General features: G+C 43.4%; 1 protein-coding gene across 2 annotated transcripts in view; it reads right to left on the bottom strand.

The window, feature by feature from the left end:
• Positions 1-20949, bottom strand: part of GATB (glutamyl-tRNA amidotransferase subunit B) — a 98649-nt gene that overhangs the window by 10810 nt on the left and 66890 nt on the right. For both annotated transcript variants that reach the window (XM_045993536.1, XM_045993544.1), the window contains 2 exons: positions 19661-19794; positions 12208-12286 (listed from right to left, as the gene is read on the bottom strand). In XM_045993536.1, the coding sequence (XP_045849492.1) occupies positions 12208-12286; positions 19661-19794 (213 nt within the window). The remainder of the gene's footprint in view (positions 1-12207; positions 12287-19660; positions 19795-20949) is intronic.

Here is a 20949-nt window from a genome sequence, read left to right as displayed (position 1 = left end):
GGCCAGGGTTACCTTGATCCCAAAACCAGGCAAAGACCCCATCAAAAAGGAGAATTTCAGACTAATATTCCTGATGAATATGGGAGACAAAATTCTCAACAATTTCCTAACAGGATTCAAAGATACATTAAAAGGATTATCCAACATGACCAGGTGGGACTTATCCCTGGGATTCAAGAGTGGTTCAACATTCACAAACCAATCAATGTGATAGAACACATAAATAAGAGAAGAGACAAGAACCACATGGTTCTCTCAACTGATGCAGAGAAGGCATTTGACAAAATACAGCATCTTTTCCTGACTAAAACTCTTCAGAGTATAGGGACAGAGGAAACATTACTCAATTTCATAAAATCCATCTATGAAAAACCCACAGCGAATATCATTCTCAATGGGGAAAAGCTTGAGAGCCTCTCCCTTAAGACCAGGAACATGACAAGGATGCCCATTCTTGCCACTACTGTTCAACATAGTACTGGAAGTCCTAGCAACAGCAGTCAGATAATAAAAAGAAATAAAAGGTATTCTAATTGGCAAAGAAGAAGTCAAATGCTCTTTCTTTGCAGATGACACGACATTTTATGTGGAAAACCCAAAAGACTCCATCGCAAATTACTAGAACTCACACAGCAATTCAGTAATGTGAAAGGATACAAAATCAATGCACAGGAATCAGTTGCTTTCTTATATACTAACAATATAACTGTAGTAAGAGAAATTGGAGAATCAATTCCCTTTACGTTAGCACCAAAACCTGTAAGATACCTTGGAATAAACCTAACTAAAGAGGTAAAGGATCTATTCTCTAGAAACTACAGAACGAAACCGAAGAAGACATTAAAAGATAGATGGTCATGGATCGGAAGAATAAACATTGTTAAAATGTCTGTGCTTCCCAGAGCAACCTAGACTTTCAACACTATCCCGATCAAAACACCATTGGAATTTTTGAAAGTGCTGGAACAGACAATCCTAAAATTTGTATGGAACCAGAAAAGACCCAGAATCACCAAGGAAATGTTGACGAAGAAAAACAAAGCTGGGGGCATCACATTGCATGATTTCAAGCTATACTAAAAAGCTATGATCACCAAGACAGCACGGTACTAGCACAAAAACAGACACATAGACCAATGGAACAGAATAGAGAGCCCAGATATGGACCTTCAACTCTACGGTCAAGTAATCTTCCACAAAGGAGGAAAAAATAACCAATGGAAAAAAGACAGTCTTTTCAATAAGTGGTGCTGGGAAAGCACCATAGCTACAGCTACAGAAGAATGAAAGCTACATACAGAAGAATGAAACTCAACAATCCGCTTACACCATACACAAAGATAAACTCAGAATGGATAAAAGACCTCAACATGAGGTGGGAATCCATCCAAATCCTAGAGGAGAACATAGGCAGTAACCTCTTCAACACTGGCCATAGCAACTTCTTTCAAGACATGTCTCCAAAGGCAAGGGAAACAAAACCGAAAATGAGCTTTTGGGACTCCATCGAGATAAAAAGCTTCTGCACAGCAAAGGAAACAGTCAACAAAACAGAGAGGCAACCCACAGAATGGGAGAAGATATTTGCAAATGACGCTACAAAGGGCTGACATTTAAGAGCTATTAAAGAACTTCTCAAACTCAACACAAAAAAACCAAATGAATCAAGTAAAAAAATGGGCAAAAGATATGAACAGACACTTCTCCAAAGAAGACACACAAATGGCTGACACATGAAAAAAATGTTCATTATTATTAGCCATCAGGGAAATTCAAGCAAAACCACATTGAGATACCACCTTATACCAGTTAGAATGGCAAAAATTGACAAGGCAAGAAACAACAAATGTTGGAGAGGTTGTGGAGAAAGGGGAAGCCTCTTGCACTGTTGGTGAGAATGCAAGTTGGTACAACCACTTTGGAAAACAGTGTGGAGGTTCCTCAAAAAATTAAAAATAGAGCTACCCTAAGAGCCCACAATTGCACTGCTGGGTATTTACCTCAAAGATATGTAGTGAAAAGAAGGACCATATGCACCCCAATGTTCATAGTAGCAATGTCCACAATAGCCAAACTGTGGAAAGAGCCAAGACGCCCTTCAAAAGATGAATGGATAAAGAAGATGTGGTCCATATTTACAGTGGGATATTAGCCATCAGAAAAGATGAATACCCAACTTTTGCATCGGCATGGATGGGACTAGAGGAGATTATGCTGAATGAAATAAGTCAAGCAGAGCAAGTCAATTATCAAATGGTTTCACTTATATATGAAGGACATTAGGAGAAGGGAAAAATGAAGTGGGGGAAATCGGAGGGGTAGATGAACCATGAGAGACTATGTACTTTGAGAAACAGAAGTGAGGGTTTTAGAGGGGAGGGAGGTGGGGGAATGGGTGAGCCTTGTGATGGGTATTAAGGAGGGGCGTATTGCATGGAGCACTGGATATTCTATGGCAACAGTGGATCTTGGAACACTACATCAAAAACTAATAATGTACTGTATGGTGACTAACAATAATAAAAAAAGACAAAAGTAGTAAAATACACCACATCTACAAAAATTAGTTAAGGAATACACAAAATAAATTGATTTAAAATATGACTTCAAAAACATAATGGGAAGGGGAGGAAAAATGTCGTGCTTTTAGATGTGTTTGAACTTAACCAACCATCAACTTAAAATAGACTGCCATATACATATAAAATGTCCATACTATCTAAAGATCTATAATAGACACAAGCAAAATAGAGAAAAAAAATCTAAACATAACACTAAAAGTCATCAAACCACAAGATAGCAAGAGAAGAAAGGAATAGAGTACTAAAACAACAACCAGAAAACAATGAACAAAATGGGAGTAAGTACATACCTAACAATTACTTTAAATGTAAATGAATTAAATGCTCCATTCAATAGACACTGGGTGGCTGAACTGTTAAAAAACAAACAAAAAACACAGGACCCCAAAATGCTGTCTTACAAGACTCATTTCAGACATAAAGACGCACAAACACTGAAAGTGAAGAGTTAAAAAAAGACATTCTATGTCTTTTTCTATGTAAATGGAAATGAAGAGAAAGCTGGGATACCAATAATTATATCAGACAGAATAGATTTTTTAAGACAAAGACCATAACAAGACAAAGTGCGCTACATAATGATAAAGGGATCAATCCAACAGGAGGATAGAATAATTGTATCTACGTACCCAATACAGGAGGACCTGAATATACAAAGCAAATAGTAACATAAAGGGAGTAATTAACAGTAATACATGTGGCCCTTGAACCACATGGAAGTTAGAGGTGCTGATCTGCTGTCTAGTCAAAAATCACACAGAGCTTTTGACTCACCCAAAACTCAAGTACTAACAGCCTACTCTAGACCAGAAGCCTGATATCATGTAAACAGTTGCTCAACACGTATTTTGTAGTTATATATATTATATACTATATCCTTTCAATAAACTAGAAGAAAATGTTATTAAGGAAATCACAAGAGAAATACATTTCTCGACTGTACTTATCAATACTGTAAGTGAATATTGTCTGTTCACAAGAGTCATGTCAGTACTAACACATCAATACTGTCTTAATACAAAACACCATTACATGTGTTACAACAAAAAAGAAAAGACAACATGAAAAAAGTTGTATTTACAAGATAAAAACTTTCTAATACACATTGAAAAAAGATACGTGTCTAAGTAGACCTGTGCAATTCAAACCTGTATTGTTCTTTGGTCAACTATATAATAATAGTAGCAGACTATAACACCTCACTTACGTCAATGGATAGATCATCCAGACAGAAAATCAATAAGGAAACAGTGGTCTTAAATGACACACTAGACAAGATGGACTTAATAGATAAACACAGAGCATACCACCTCAGAACAGCAGAACACATCTTTTTTCCAAGTGTGCATGGAACACTCTCCAGGACAGTTCACATCTGCCACAAAACAAGTTCTCAATAAATTTAAGAGGACTTAAATTATATCAAGCATCTTTTATCAAGCATCTTTTATCAAGCATCTTTTCTGACCACAGCAGTGTGAAACTAGATATAGATTTCAAGAGAAAAACTGGAAAGCACACAAACTTGCGGAGGCTAAACAACATGCTACTGAATAAACAATGGGTCAACAAAGAAATCCAGAAGAATTTAAAAGAAAAAACCGACTTTGAAACAAATGAAAATGGAAACACAGCATTCCAAAATCTATGGAATGCAGCACACGCAAATGTTCTAAGAAGGAAGTTTACTACAGTACAGGCCTCCCTCAAGAAACAAGAAAAGTCTCGATCTACTCTTAGACTTAAAGAAACTAGAAAAAGAAGAATAAACAATGTCCAAACTTAGTAGAAAGAAAGCAATAGAAAAGGTAAGAGTAGAAATTCTTAGAAACATACAATCTTTAAGACTGAATTAGGAAGTAATGAAAAATCTGAACATACCAATTACTAACAATGAAATTGAATCAGTGATCAAAAATTTCCTAACAGAGACACGTGGGTGGCTCAGTTGGTTACGTGTCTGCCTTCAGCTCAAGTCATGATCCCAGGGTCCTGGGATTGAGTCCCACATCAGGGCTCTCTGCTTGGTGGGAAGTCTGCTTCTTTTCTGCTTGCTGCTCTCCCTGCTTCTGCTCTCACTCACAGATACATGGATAAAATCGTAAAAAAAAAAAAAAAAAAAAAAAAAATTACTTCACAAATGCAAGTCCAGGCCTAGACAGCTTCACAGGTAAATTCTACCAAACACCTAAAAAAGAGTTAATACCTGTTTTTCTCAAACAATTCTAAAAAACTGAAGAGGAAGGAACACTTCCAAATTCATTGTACAAGACCAGCATTACCTTGATAACAAAACTGAGGACACTACAAGAAAAAAACAAAGGCCAATGTCCAAGATCAACAATAGATGTAAAAATCTTCAATAAAATATTAACAAATTGAATTTAAAAATAGGATGGGGTGGCCGGGTGATGGACATTAAGGAGGGCACATGTTGTGATGAGCACTGGGTGTTATATGCAACTAATGAATCTTCAAACACTACATCAAAAACTAATAATGTACTATATAGTGACTAACTGAACATAATAAAAAATAAAAATACATTTAAAGGATTATACACCATGATCAAATGGGATTTATTCCAGGGATGCAAGGATGGTTCAACATCCACAAATCAATCAAAATGATATATTAACAAAATGAGGATAAAAATCCTATAATCTCCGAAGATGCTGAAAAACTTTTTGAAAAAACTCAACATTCATTTATGATAAAGAATCACAGCAAAGTAGGTATAGAGAGAACATACTTTAACATAATAGAGGTCATATGTGACAAGCCCACAACTAACATACTCAACAGTAAAAGCTGAAAGCTTTTCCTCTAACATCAAGAACAAGACAAGGATGCCCATTCTTGCCACTATCTAATTAATATAGTACTGTAAGTCCTAGCTTAGTCCTAGCAATCACATAAGAAAAAGAAATAAAAGACATCCAAATTGGTAAGGAAGAAGTCTGTTACTATTTGTAGCTCACAGGATACTATATAGAAAAGACCCTAATGACTCCATCAAAATACTATAAGAATAAAGAAATTCAGTTGCAGGATACAAAATTAATATACAGAAACTGGTTGTATTTGTATAATAATGAAATACCAGAAAGAGAATATCAAACATACCTAGGAATAAATGTAACCAAGGTGGTGAAAGACTAGTACTGTGAAAACTGTACATCGCTGATGAAAGAAACTAAAGATGACACAAATAAATGGAATGATAACGCCATGCTCACTGACTGCAAGAATTTATATTGTTAAAATGTCCATACTATCTAAAGCAATCTATAGATTCAATACAATCCCCATCAAAATACCAATGATATTTTTCACAGAACTAGAACAAATAATCCTAAAATTTGTATGGAACCACAGAAGATCCTGAATAGCCAAAGAAAGTTTGAGCAAGAGGGGTCATGTTCCCTGACTTCAAACTGTACTACGACGCTACAATAATCAAAACAGTATGATACTGGCACGAAAATGGACACATAGGTCAATGGAACAGAATACAATGCTCATAAATAAACCCACACTGATACAGTCAATTGATCTATGACAGAGGAGGCGATAAATATATTGCAGAAAAGACCGTCTCTTCAATGGTGTTGGGAAAACTGAACAGCAACATGCAAAAGAATGAAACTGGACCAGTTTCTTACACCATACATAAAAATGAACTCAAATCGATTAAAGACCTTGATATAAGACCTGAAACCATAAAACTCTGGAAAGAAAATAAACAGTAAAATCTTGGACACTGGTCTTAGCATGTTATTTTGGATTTGTCTCTTTAGACAAGGGACATGAAAGCAAAAATAAACAAACGGGACTACATCAAACTAAAAAGCTTTTGTACAGTGAAGGACACCATCAACAAAATGAAAAGACAACCTGCTGAATGGGAGAAGATGTTTGCAAGTGATATATCAGATAGGGGGTTAATATCCAAGATATATTAAGAACTTCTACAACTCAACACCAAAACCAAAACCAAACCCAAACCCTAGATAATCTAAATTAAAAATGGGCAGAGGACCCAAACAGACATTTTTCCAAAGATAAATGGATGGCACATGAAAAGATGCTCAACATCACTAATCTTACGGGAAATGCACATCAAAACCACAATGAGATATCACCTTCTGTCAGAATGGCTAAAAGAAAAAACAAAAGAAACAAGGGTTGGCGAGGATGTGGAGAAAATGGAACTCTTCTGCACTACTGGTAGGAATGTAGACTGGTACAGCCACTGTGGGAAACAGTATGGAGGTTCCTTAAAAAACTAAAAATAGAACTACCATATGATCCAATAATCCCCATTCTGGCTATTAATCCAAAGAAAATGAAAACACCTATTCAAAAAGATACATACACCCCTAGGTTCATTGCAGCGCCATTTGCAGTAGCTAAGATATGCAAGCGACCCAAGTGTCTATGGACAGATGACTGGATAAAGAAGATGTGGTATATGTACACAATGGAATATTACTCAGCCATAAAAATGTACAAAATCTCAGCACTTTTGACAACAGATGGACCGAGAGGGTATTATACTAAATGAAATAAGTCAGAAATAAAAATACCATATGAGTTCATTTATATGTGGAATTTCAAAACAAAACAAACTGACTCATGGATACAGAGAAGAATATGGTCATTGGCGGGGGAATATATGAAAGGGAGGTATATGTAAGAGGTATAAACTTATAAAACAAATCACAGGGATTCAAAGTACAGCATAGTGAGTACAGTCAAAATACTGTAATAACTTGGGTAACATGGTAATTAGAGTTATGGTGATCATTTTATAATGTACATGAATTCTGAATCACTAAGTTGTACACCTGAAATTAACATAATATTATGTGTCAACTGTACTTCCTTTAAAAAAAGTCAATACATAGTCACTGTAGGAAATATGGAAATACAGAAATGATAAAAAGGAATCATCTATAATTCCCATTCCCTCAATACAACAAATATATTTTGGTGTTTTTCCTTCCCTTATTTTTGTTTTATAACACAGGTGCAATCGTAACATATGGGAAGTTTGTGACCCGCTTTTGTTTCACTTATTACAGAACTACTTTTGTCTATTAATAAAAAATTTAATATCAAGCATATTTATCATAATGTAATTAAATGATCCCTCTGGTAGGTATTTAGACTCTGGCCAGTGTTTACACTGTTCCTCTGCACGGTCACCTAAAAAAGTGCATAGAGAGTGTCCAACATTCAGGGAGAGAATGTGGAAATCTCAAGAGGGATCCAGATCGCTGGCTCAAAATGGAATCACCTGCGAGGACTTGCATACAAAGAGTCTATGCAGCAACTCTACAGGAAACCGAGGTGGGAAGCTCAGCAGACACAGATGGTCCCTGCTGCCCGGGCCTGGAAGCAGGCACACCTGGCAAACACAGGAGGCCGCTCTCGGGCCGGCATCACTTCTCCTGGCCCGTGACAGCCACCTTGGCAGAAAGCACAGGGCCAACCTGAGCCAGCGGACCAGAGGGTCAGCCTTTGCCTGGCACCTAACACAGTGAGACCCGCCCTGCTCCAACGCTGGCTGCACTGGCTGGTGCCAAAAACACCAGAACAGAGGCGGTGTGAGGCAACCTGGAGATCACTGCCAAACCACAGGGTTCAGGAGGAAGAGCGACAACACTAGGATGGATACTTTTCACCGCAGAGGGCTGGCTGCTCCCGAAGAAAGGAGGGTGGTGGTACGGAGTGAGGGACACCTAAAACAGCAGCCCCCAGGAACACACCGGAGTCCTGTGTGTGGGGGTGCTCTCTACGCCCGGTTAGAACACACCAGCTATTTATTATTTTTTCTCCAATCAGTTAAGGGGCCCCCACAGCCCAGCCCCCTGGGGCCGATGCAGTAGCCTCCAGTTGTCTCAGCCCCTGCTTGTTTCTGTTTCAGACCCAGACTATGTGCTCCTGGCAGAAACCTACCAGGGCGGGAGCCACTGAAGGAGGGTGGGGAGCGCCTCCAGGCCAGACTCTGCAGGGCTCCCCCGCCCTCTTGCTGCAAACACAACAGCCTTTGTGTTCACAGCCTTGTGCTGCAGCGTAAATCCTCAGTTTTCGTCTCTGTTTCATCACCACCCTGGGATGTTCTACCCCAGTTCAATTGTTTCTGGCTAGGCATGCAGCTCCCAGGACCTGCTGCTGCCTACCCAAGACAAACATTGGTGACAAGGGACTCCTACGGTAGTCCAGGCCGTCTGTTAAATGGCCACAGAGAGCATGGGGTCATGCAAGCTGGGAACCCCCAATCACACAGTGACCAGGGAGCCTGCTCTGACACACGGGGCAGAAGCTCAGCCTTCAGGTCCCTGGGGACCGAACTCACACACTCCTTCAATGACTACCCCTGTTTCTCTAGCTGGTGCTATTTTTATAGCATCTGGAAGGAAGGATGGAAGGAAAGCAGGCAGGCCCCTTGCCTGCCCAGGGGGTTCCAGGGTTAGATTGTGGAGGAAAGGCCTGTTAAGGGAGAAGGCAGGGAGGTGGCTGTGACAGTTACAGAAAAGAGGGGTCCCCTCTGCTCAAAGGCAAATATTGGCAAAGGTCATTCTTCTAGAAAGGCACAAACAACGACCCAAGTCCCTAAGAGAAGCAGGGCACAATAAAATGCACACAGAACTCAACCACCAAAAAGGAAAAGACATCAAATCATTTGTAACCGTTTTACAGCAGGACATAGAACATCTTCTACTTAAATGGGTTTTGTGATTTCTCTTTAAAGCAGACCCCAAAGTAGACCAGAAGAAATGGGTTAAGTGGCACACCTACATGTTAAAACTCAGTCTCCGTCTCTCCGGAACCCCCAGCCGGCCTGGTTCCAGCAGAAATGTTAACTGGACCATCCCCAGGAGACAGCGGATCTATTTCATCTATTTCAGTCGTGCACAAAGGGGACACATACACATTCTGCACGATTTCCCCTGGGGCTGCGGCTGGCCAGCAGTCTGGCCAGCACCTGGGGCCTCCAAAGATGCTGTCTGCAGGGGAACTGTGACTCTGACGACCCACTCCTTGGGGAGGGAAGGAGTGGGGGCTGCTACCCACCGCTCTGACAGGGGGCACTGGATCCTGTGACGGGAATCCAGACGATTTTGTCTGCCGTTACTAGGAGGCTGCTCACAGTGAGAAATCATCCTTTCCTCTTTCTGTTACCACAAGACAGGGGAGCTTCCTGGTAGCAATCTCCCAACTCCCTTGGCCCCAGGGATGAGGTTTGTAAATCTCCGAAGCACTGCTGAACACCCATGAGGAAGGTGCAGTGAAAGGTGTAAGGGACAAAATAATGGCTGATGATGTAAGGGGGAGAGACGAGTTAACAATAAATTATACATAAACTGGGAGATTCTGTGGCATTCAGAATGTTCTAAGGGCAGGATGATTCTTTCTACCAATCTGTCATCCTTAGGAGTCAGTTACTTGGTCAATTTTTTTCCCTTATTCGTGGTTATCTAATCAGTACTAGAACCTCTTGCACTTCTGTAAGAGGGAAACACCAAGGAGTGGAAGCCCAGAATCTTTCCGCTCCGCCCGAGTACCCTCTGGCTCACAGGATTTCTCAAACCCAAGGCCTACATGGATTCTTTTGTTAAATTCAGTAAAAACTAATTGTAACATTTTTCTTTTAAAAGGTGTATACTTTATATAAAAGACACAGAAAGATGCTTAATATGGTTAGTCCTTAGGGAAATTTAACTCAAGTCCACAGTGAGATATCACTTTACACCTACTAGGATGACTACAGTCAAAAAGACAAGTGCTGGTGAGGCTATGGAGAAACTGGAACCCTCATGTGTCACTGGCGGGAAGGTTAGTGGTACAGCCCGCCTGGCAAACAGGCAGCTCCTCAAAATGTTCAATGCACAATTACCATATAACCCGAATTCCATTCTTATAGGTCCAAAACCAAAGAAACTTGAAAACACGTGCTCAAACCAACACATCTGAACACAAAAGTTCAAAGCAGCATGCACTGCTGGTACAAGTGCATGGGAAGATACCTGGCATGGTGTTCACCCAGTATGAATGGTAGTTATTTCAAGGTGGTAGAATCTGAAGATCTTCATATTATTCTGCATTAAAATCTTTATAATGAACAAATACCTTTTTTTTTCCAGCAGAAAATTAGTAAATGATTTTCTTAGAAACAAAACAAAGTAGAAAAAGAAAGAGAGCAAAACCCCCAAGGCAATAATATATACAGGAGATTCCCTCACACCAGCATACGTTTAATACCTTTCTAATCAGACTTTTATTTTAGTTTGATTACCTCACTGCAGCCAGGATTCACCCGGCTTCCTTTAAAGATGCAGGAAGTTGACAGAATTCAAAGGTGTCACCATCTATATCTGAACCAGCCATCAGCATCTAGCATTTTCCACTTCTTCCCACTGAACCAATCATATTCCCTGTACTACATTTCCTTCCTCCTTCCCACTCCCTTCTTCTTTCCTTCCCTGCCTTTCTCCTGGTCTGATGGGGCAGAATGAGTAAAAAGGTGAATTTTTTTCTCCCTCTTTCATCTCAAATGCTACAATTCATCTGCTCTTATGTATACATATAGTTTTTTTCCTGCCCTTAGGCCATCTAATCTTCCTGTGACTGCTGAGCACTAGTAACAAACATTTGTATTCTTCGGATATCCAAGCAACCCAAATCCTTCCCTACATGTGCCAAGGTCCCTGCAGCCACCAGCCACACAGGGTGGCAGGTAAACAGAACCTTTACTGGTTCTATCTCCAGTTTCAATGCACAGAGCTGGGTGTGAGCTCCACAGTGCCTTATAATTAGCCCAAAGCAGCTGCTTTTCCAAAGCCTCACTTTGTACCTGCCACAACTGTCGATGTGTATAAATATTAAATGCAAAAGGCACCATTAAAGTCACATTAAGTTTCTGGCTGAAGCACGGATGGCTTCGATATCCAAAGATGAGATCAAGCCACTGCCTTGGTGTTCTTTGTCTTTCTGGGCACTTACTTGTAAGAGTTTTCAGTGGGTGAAATCTTTCACCCACCTATGACTGTCACCTATGAGGCCACCTCTAATGCTGCTGTTTTCACAGCTTGCACAAACCACGCAAGTGTGTAAAATTTCATCTGCTAAACGACAGGCAGGCAGTCTGACCTCATCTCAGGGGGCGATCAGGCAATGAAGACCCGTGAGCGGTAAGCCCCTAGTAGTGGCCGGGCAGCTGCAGAGGGCTGAGAATGACCAGAAAGGGTCGGGGAGCAGTGCCGAAGCCGCCCCTGACCTTGGCCTTGTGGGGCGCAGGGGCTTGCACAGGCTCTGAAGCCCCCACAAGCTGCAGGCTCGCTTTTCACATAAACAAATGCCTGGAAGACATTCCAGGCAAAACCAAACAGGAACTATTCCCCCTGGTTAGGCAAGGATGAGAAGCATATTACCTCCATCGCACATACTGGCTTTTTTTTTCCTTTGCTAAATGAAATGTTTCTACCTTTTCAGTACAAAAACAGCACTTGCAAGCATTTAATACTTCAATTATGAAATGCACTTAGTGATGGCACTTGGCCTAAAACATTTATTGGGATAGCAGAGCAGTCCAAAACTTCAAGAAGCATGGACGTACCTGTTTAGCTGCTGTGGAAGAGATGGCTTTTCGGTCCAGCAGGTTGAGAAGCTCAGCCAGCGCGGAAGGTGTCACTGGACTAGTAGCCCCCCAGAAAGGAGAGAGAATAAATTTACATTTCACACTGTCAGCATACCCATTTATGGTTATTGAGATGCAAAGCACTTGATACTGTAGGTTTAAATAATTAAACCCACACCCAGAAATGGAAATAACATGCCAACTGAGCTCTATTTATTTTGTATTTTCAGATATAACAAATTTCGGTGGCTAGCGTTGTTTTTCTTTATTTTACTACTCAACAATAATGGCTGTTTGGCAGAAGTTGTAGCAACAGACAACTGCTCAGTTTAATTAGTCAAAAAAAGGAGTGGCTGCAAAATTCATGAACCATGACAAGAGAAAAAAAAAATACCCAAAACAAAACAACCCAGTAATTAAATATTTTCAACTGCAAGATCAGCCTAAAAATTACTTCAAACAAAAGAGCTAACAAAGCTACTTTTCTGAGTGTTTTTATGCAAATATAAGTTTTTTGTAATTGTAAGAGCTTTTCTTTAAGGGAACGCTCCATGACTGCCATCCCCGTCCTTAAGTGGCCTTATAGGCATCTGCAGGGACTCTGTTCTCCTCTCCTGACTCACAACACAAGGACCCAGAATCCATCATACCCATACTTTTAGGATGTGACTTATTTGCCAAGATCCCATGAGAAAAGAAGGCCAAGGAGCAACCAAACCCATAAAATGTCATTAATTCACATGAGGGGGTAGGAGTGTGTGGAGGGGAGGGGGAGTGCCTAGATTATAGTGAAAAGACAACAGTGAATTACACACTTCTTTAAAATATGGGACTTTGCTACTTTTAAACACACAGAGCAAGGAGGCTAATAAAATGCTGTTTATCTGAGGTCATTAGGGGACTAGTTTTAAATAGATAGGAACGACTTATAAATAGCACATTAGTGTGAATGAAAGCTTCTGAAATGCTTAAGGCCAAGTGAAAACACCTTCTGTTTATGTCTTAGTTCTCATCAATCACAATTAATTTCTTTGTAAGCTCTTAGGTAATAAAAAGGAAACTGCCACATAGCTCCCATCCAGTTTCCATGAATTCCTATACCCAGTGAGTGCAAGCAAGTTCACCAGCTCCTTCTTGCTGGATTCTGGTTCAAGTACAGTGAGGTCTCATTAGGGCTGTTCCCTCCAAGCAGCTGACACACAGAGGCAGACCATCATCCTTAAAGTCTTTGTTTATCCCAAAGTATGGATAAAAGGTAATTCCAAGTGGAAACTAAGTTTGAAGACTATCCGGTGTTATTAAGTTGGTCTTTGGAACATCTGTGAACCACCCTGATTCAATCACAACAGAAGAGGGGCAGAGAGCTGGAAATAAACCAATAAATCCCTTTTCCAACCTTCCACCTTACTGACAATAAAGAATCAGGTTGTTTGAAAAACACGTATTCCTGGGTGTTCTGCAATCCTAGAAAATGCGGTGGCTAATTAGAGTGTAGACAGTAGGCAGAACCCGTAATAAGCACTGGATTTCTAGAACATGCAGAAAAGAAAAGGTCCCTTCTTCCACATGAATTGATGATATCAGGGACGCGGAGACAAAAGAACAGAAATAGAACACAACATAACTAAAAATACTGTGCCTTTCATCTGATGACCTTAATTCATTAGTTAGGTCATAACGGAACACTATGAAGTATTTCCATTGACCTAACAGCACTGGCGACTTCTCACTCACCTTTCTGTACCCACAAATGCTTGACACATTAGTCACTACTGACAAACAGTCAGTAGTATTTGTGTCACAGAACTCTTCCCACCATCAGGGAGAGCTATCCGGTATGCTGCATACATTAATTCCAGATATGCCGGCGCTAACCTTGAGTGAGACAATGACAAAGATCAGTACCTGTCAGGCTAACTGCAGAAGACCCCACTCATCTGTTAAATAAATAAACCATCAGATCTGCAACATAATGGCAGCAGAAGCACAAGCTACTGATTGCTGCTGTCAGATAATGCTAGTTTCTGGGCAGTGCATGTGTCTCCACTAAAGAAGAATCTGACATCGAGAGGCTTAAGCTTTGTGTGCCAGCCTCCAACCCCCTGAGGCCTGCGTACGTACAGAGGGATCTGTCCCATCTGCCAGCTTCCTCCAGTCCCCTAGAGCTCTTTCAGGTCACGACTCCATCCCCAGCTTGGATTCTGGGAGTAGACGCTCTGCCACCTCTACACCCACACCCCCCAGTCCCCTCCACGCATCTGAGAAATGTGCGGCTCATCTCAATCCCCACACTCATTTCAGGCCCAAAGGCCACCTTCTCTGCATCTGTTGCAATGGGACACAGGAAGCCCCCACAGGAAGACAGAGGAACCTGGACACCCAGGTGGCTCTTGTGGCTCAGTACTCCTTGTGTTCATCTCGATGGTTTCCCTGCACCCCTAGCGGGTGCCCCAACCCAAACACCTGTTCCAGACAATCTCCTTCCCATTTCCCTTCTTGGTTCATGCCCTCACCTCTGACTTCATATGGTTACCAGTTGAAGCAAGACCCAGGATTTTCTGTCCTGCCCTCTTCCTGCTGGTTCCATCAAACAAATCCCTTGACTCATGCTTTTAATCCCATCACTTTCCACTCTTACGGATCCCACTTGCATGTTTGTTTCCTCTCCTGGGGCTTTAATCATGCACCTTCACAAATGCTCAGATCTTCCTGATTTTGAAAATGTCTTCAAGTGAACTTGGGAGTCACTTGCTTCTGCCTGGATTCTAACCTTACCTTTACCAATAAACATCCGGCATTAGTGGCTACTGTCTACCCTTGTGAGCACAGCCATGTGGATACTAATCCTAGCCCTCTACGGAAGCTCTTCTCTTAAAAAAAAAATCACATCCCCTTTGCTTGTTGCCAAGCATAACCGCTTTCCCCCATTCTGCTGTGCCCCACTTCTGGGCTACATTTAAAGCCCCTTGTGAACACCCCTTCTTCTTGGATCTCTGTGTTCTCTTTCTTTTCCTTGACTGTCCCCTCATGCACTCCTGGCCCTTGTCCATATGGTTTTCTGCCTCCACCTCAGGCTGACAGATGAGGGAAGCCCATCAGTTCCCAAGATGGCCTCTGCTGCTTCAGGGCCCAGTTCTCTGTACCACTGGGCTCAATGACCTCTCGCCAAACATGTTCTAAACTGGGGTCAGCAAACTTCTTCCGGGAAGTGCCAGAGGGCAAATGTTTAAAGCTCCGTGGGCCACACATGGTCTCTGTCACATATTCGTTGTTTTGCTTTATGAGGTAATAGCCACTGTTCGCTCATGGGGCTGCCAGAACGATCTTGAATGGGCTCCAAACCTTGCAGCCCCACTCTTGGTTGCTACTGCACATACGCCACCCCTGCCGGACTTCTCCTCCCTCACCTTCAGGCCCTTTTGGCTCAAAGCCCACCCTGGGTTTCAGTCCCTCAGGAACCGCCACCCATGGCAGACCTGGAAGTTCACGGCTCTCGACTGGACTGGACAAGTGGACAGTGGCACCTGCCTGATTTCACTGTGAAGCGCCCACTCAGGGTATTTGTAATTGCCACGTTCTTAACTGAATCAAACCTGTCATTAATAGCAATTTAGAAGGAGTGAGCAGAAAAACAACTTTCAAAGCACTATGCTCAAAATAATTAAAAAAGCCGAGTTCAACAAGAGCTTTTCTGGTTGGAGCCTTCGAACATCAGTCTTCTGTCAGGTCTTTCAAGATGAATGCTAATTTGCAAAATCAGCTCTTCCAGCTTGACCTCCAGAGTGTCCCCTGCCTGGTGCCATCAGACAACAACTGCTAGCGCCGCGGCGACTGCCGTTCTCAGCGCTGGAAATGTTTGCTCCAGCAGCTGCGGTTGTTCATTAATTACTGTTTGTTCCGAGGTGAGGCTGGGGGAGCCAACAACGTTCTTTGAACTGCGCAGGAAGAGAGCTGCTACAGCTCGCTTTTGGATCCTCAGCCCTTGTTCTACAGAAATGGTGTAGCAGAACTGATGCTCAGCCTCCTGGTTCCCGCTTTTGGAACAACTCCATACAGGTTTATTCAGAACTGGGTACCCTCTGGGTTCTTAAAACTCTAGTGTGCTTATGAATTGTTAGGGGAAATACCAGAGGCTCCAAGGTTACTCCACAAGCTGATTTACCAACCTCAGCACCGTCAGCAGCTATCACCGTGGTGGACACGCAAAGCCCTAACCTCAGACGGACATATAAAGATGCTGGTCTGAAAGTCAGGAGACTTGGCTACCTGTCTCAGCTGCTGAGCAGCCTGGGGTCTGTCACCTTACCATAGGTCAGGGCATCGACTTCCTCGTCTGCTAAAGGACAGTGCTGAACCAGAAGTTGTCTGAGGTCTCTGCCGGGACAACAATTCAGTGACTCTAGGCCAACACAGTCCATCACAGCCAACAACATGGAACACCATACATTTAAAGATCAGATCGAGAGGGGCGCCTGGGTGGCTCAGTGGGTTAAAGCCTCTGCCTACAGCTCAGGTCATGATCCCAGGGTCCTGGGATCGAGCCCCACATTGGGCTCTCTGCTCAGCAGGGAGCCTGCTTCTTCCTCTTTCTGCCTGCCACTCTGCCTGCCTCTCTGCCTACTTGTGATCTCTGTCAAATAAATAAATAACATTTTCAAAAAAAAAAAAAAAGAAGAAGAAGATCAGATCTAGAACACTTCTGAAAGCTCAAACAACATCCTGGAAACTTCCTGGCTTCTTCCAGCCAACAGGCGCTTCCCTCTTCTCTGCTCCCCCATACCATGTAGAGTTGTGGAACAGAAGCACAGCTTTCTGCCTCAGACTGAAAGGCTGCTGCATGAGTCTAGTCCTCCCCAGGAGGTAGCGGGCTCAAGGGCCAGGGTAGGGGCTTCCTCGTTGAACCACGGGCTCTGCCCAAAGTGGCGCTCTGCTGCACGTGTTGGAGACACATGGAGAGGGGCTGACCTCCCCTCTGACTCTCCACATCCTCATATTCCAGGCCTGCGCCAGTCAGTCTGTCAGGCAGCTGTACTTTCCTGCCATCTTCCACTCTCTGCTTCTCCAGGCTGTGCTCCTCCATGGTCTAAGAAGGTGCAGTGTGTTGGCATTCCCACCCTTGGCTCTCCACCGGTGTCGTCCAGGCCTCTGCCTCACCAACTCCTACCCCTTCTTTAAGGCTTTGGTACAGTTGCTTCTCCTCCATAAAGGCTTCCAGATGACTCCAGCCTTCACTGAATGGCTGCGATGTTTTCAGTGTAAAGAGTGGAGTTTCTGAAGAGGGGCCAAACCCGAAAGGAGGAGCGGAAGACATAAAGGCAACAGGTGCCAAAGGAATTCAGGGAGCTGAGGGTGGCCCTCGTTTTCGTACTGAACACGCCAACCCAGCAAAGAGAAGGAAACGAATGCAGGGGGCCCACTCTATGCCAGGCACTGTGCACTTTCCTCTCAAAACCCCGTGCAGGCAGGTACTGCTGCCATTTTCGTTCATAGGGAAGCAGTGGAGGGTCAGAGAGGGGAACTCATTCAAGGTCACTGCTGGTAAGGAGTCAAGTAAGGAAGTGCACTGATCCCACGTGGCCACATCACGCCATATATATACACATCGCAAGCAAGAGGCTGAACACGGAGTTGGCACTGTACCCTCCTTGAGCAAACACATTTTTGGAATCATGTATCCATGTAGGCTCGTCCCCTTCCTCCACTCTCCATGGCCGTGGGATGCTGCTGAGACAATGGCATGCCTGCTGACAGGGGACACCACCTTCCCTTGCTGGGGCCCAGCCACCTGCCTGGAGGTCCTAATGAACACTCTCTCCCTCCCTCCCCATATTGCAATCTGCCGCTCGCTCTTTCCTTCTTAAAACTTGCCTTTCCTTTGGCTTTTGTGACGTTCTGTCCTAGTTTTTCTCTTCTCTGCCATTTCTTCTCAGCTGCCTCCTCCTCTGCCCACGCTTCTCACTTAAGAGTCTAGAGCATCTCCGGCTCCTTCCTCGGCCGTCCTATCAGGCCATACCCTCCCTGATTCTCTTCTGTTTCAACAACTTCAGGTACCATCTAAGGGTCACTAAGTCCACGTTCTGCCTATAATGGACTACTTGCATTCCCAGAAGTAGGATGCGCCTGGACTCACCTGGAAATTTTTACATGGGCTGTTCCCTATACTGGAACCCTTTTCCCTCCTAGATTTTGTCTGACTAACCTTACTCTTTCTTCCTTTAGGCCTTAGCTTGGCTGTTACTGTCGCCTCCTGTAGAGCACCTAGCTCACTGCTTTGTCATCACCGGCTTCTGGACTGTCAGCTCTGAGAGGAGGGACTACATCTGTTGTGCTGACTGGTCTTCCCCATGTTTAGCACGAAGTCTAAATAAACATGTGCTGAATAATGAACAAATGAGAACTCCAGGATTTCTACCTCCGAGATCTCTCTCGTCAGCGGTAGATCATATATCTGACTGCCTCCTGGTTATCCCCAAGAGGGGAATCTCTGTCCTACCGGCAGTCCAACTCAGCATGTCCAAAATGGAACCTGGCATTGTGCCCCGCCCCTTCCCTCTAAACTCATTCCTCCTCCTCTACCTCTCGCTAGGCTCAAAAACGCTGCCCTCCATTTCACTCCATTGCCCAAGTAAGAACTGGAAGTTGTGCAACATCAGATAATTGTTCTCCATCTACCTGCGCTCAGGCCCATGGCATTTCTCACAGGCACTCCAGCAACTGGCTTCCTTGCTTCTGGTCTGTTCTTCCAACCTACTCCCCCAAGGTGAAACTGGAATGGGCTTGAGATCGAAGGCTTTGAGAGGTGCTGACCAAAGTGTTTGCACGGTGGACTCTGGTGGTCTCTGTGGCTTCTTCCCAAGCTTTCCTGTGTGGCCCTTTGACACCCGGAGTTTCTGGGTTTCCGGATCCCATAACACCTGCTAGCCTCTAAGTTTCCAATGGCCACTCTGTTGCCTGGAATGCCCTCACCCCTCCCATCACCTGGCAACTCCTGCTAGGTCTTCAGGGCCTAGCTCCAGCATCTGCTTCTGAGGGAAACCTTGTTCACCTTCCGGCCTCAGGTCAGGCCCCCTCTGTGTTCACTTAGGGCACCCCCCACACCTTCGGCCCAACAGGATCACACTGAGGTGACTGCCCATTTTCTTACAGGCCCGTATCTTCCACCAGCTTGTAAACTCCTGTCTTACTCATCTTCAGGCCTGCAGCCCCAGCACAGTACAAAGGACAGCACAGAGAAAGACTTGAACAAATGGACAAAATTTCAGACGTGAGGGAGGACAGCTTTAGAATATGGAATTCACAGGGGGCATGTGTGTCTTGTCAGGAGATCCTGAGGGGGAAGAGGGAGAACAAAACACTGGCCTTGTCCTACTTCAACTGCTGCTGGACACAGAGTTCATCATAAAGGAAAAAAGAATCTCCAGACCCCACTCACCTCTCATTGACAGCAAGGTTCTGTTGCTTTAAAAAACCCAGAAAAATGTTGAGGACCCAACTAGTTACTTTTTTTGGCTCTGCCCTAGTTTCTTTTATCACATTTTGGAAGAACTCCAGTAGGCCAACTTCATTCTGTAAAGAAAGAAAGAAAAAAAACCCCACATATATATATGAAGTCTCCCCCAAAATGAAAGATCAGCATTCTGAAGTCAAATCTGAAACCGTCACCCTCTGCCTCCTCTGACACATCTACCTGTACTTTCCTGAACACGGAAATGTCACCAGAAAATTGTGATCACTTTCAGTAAACAGCAAGCATCTGACTTCTACCACTGTCACTGTGCATTCTTTTTAATCTAGCATTTTCTCACAGGAATGAACATATGTCAGAGAGCCTGGCTTGGTGAACCAGAGTACTGTGCAATCCACTCTCCCCCAAACTCATCTGCCCTCTCCCTTTCAGCCTTGCGTACCCTACGACCTTAAGCCTTGAGCTGCATCCTTTATCCTCGGGCCCACGATGTTTGGGCAGAGTTTCCTGTCCTTCCTCTTTCCAGGTCTATTCTCTGCTGGAAGTCCCAAGTGATTGTGAGAATAAAGATGCAGGAAAAGAAGCAAATCAAGGAAGAATGGATGGAATATTCTACCTCTGAAAAATCAAAAGTGGATCGTAATTGTATTTATCTTCACATCGTCCCAAGAAGTGACAGAAATGGGTTTCAAATGTTTTCAAAATGAGTAAGAACCCAGGGATCCACTCAGACCACAGGACTGATGAAGGCAGCAGTGGCTTCTGGGCCTTCAGAGCCAAACTAGACACGGCTTAACCCTGTCTCTCCTCTTGCTCCGTGAAAACAATCATCAAAGGGACTTGAGGAAGACTCTAGTATGTCTCCCCCTCTCTCTGGTCGGCGCTCTTTGAGTCAGGGGCCATTCTGTCTGGTTCATTCTGTAGCTACAGCGAAAGTGCTGGGCGATGGCAGCTACTTGGTGAGTATCTGTGGACAGAAACCACACCTGCCATCACCATGTGCATTTCTAAAATATCACAAGTGAATGCTCCTTCTTTATCATGCCTTGTTCACCTTTAAATATTAGAATTGCCCCAGTGAGGCATCAGCATCACCCCAAAGCACTCAACAAGTGCCTTAGCTATAATGGCAAACTGCCAGCTCAGATCAGTTTGGCAGAACGAAAAAATCTGGCTAAGTCCAACCTTTGTTTTCCAATAAGAAAAATAAAAACACGTACTCCTCACATACAGGAAGGCAAAGCTTCCAAATGGCA

The sequence above is a fragment of the Meles meles genome, chromosome 2, assembly GCF_922984935.1.
Source record: "Meles meles chromosome 2, mMelMel3.1 paternal haplotype, whole genome shotgun sequence".
Lineage (NCBI taxonomy): Eukaryota > Metazoa > Chordata > Mammalia > Carnivora > Mustelidae > Meles > Meles meles.
This window is presented reverse-complemented; position numbering and strand designations above follow the sequence as displayed.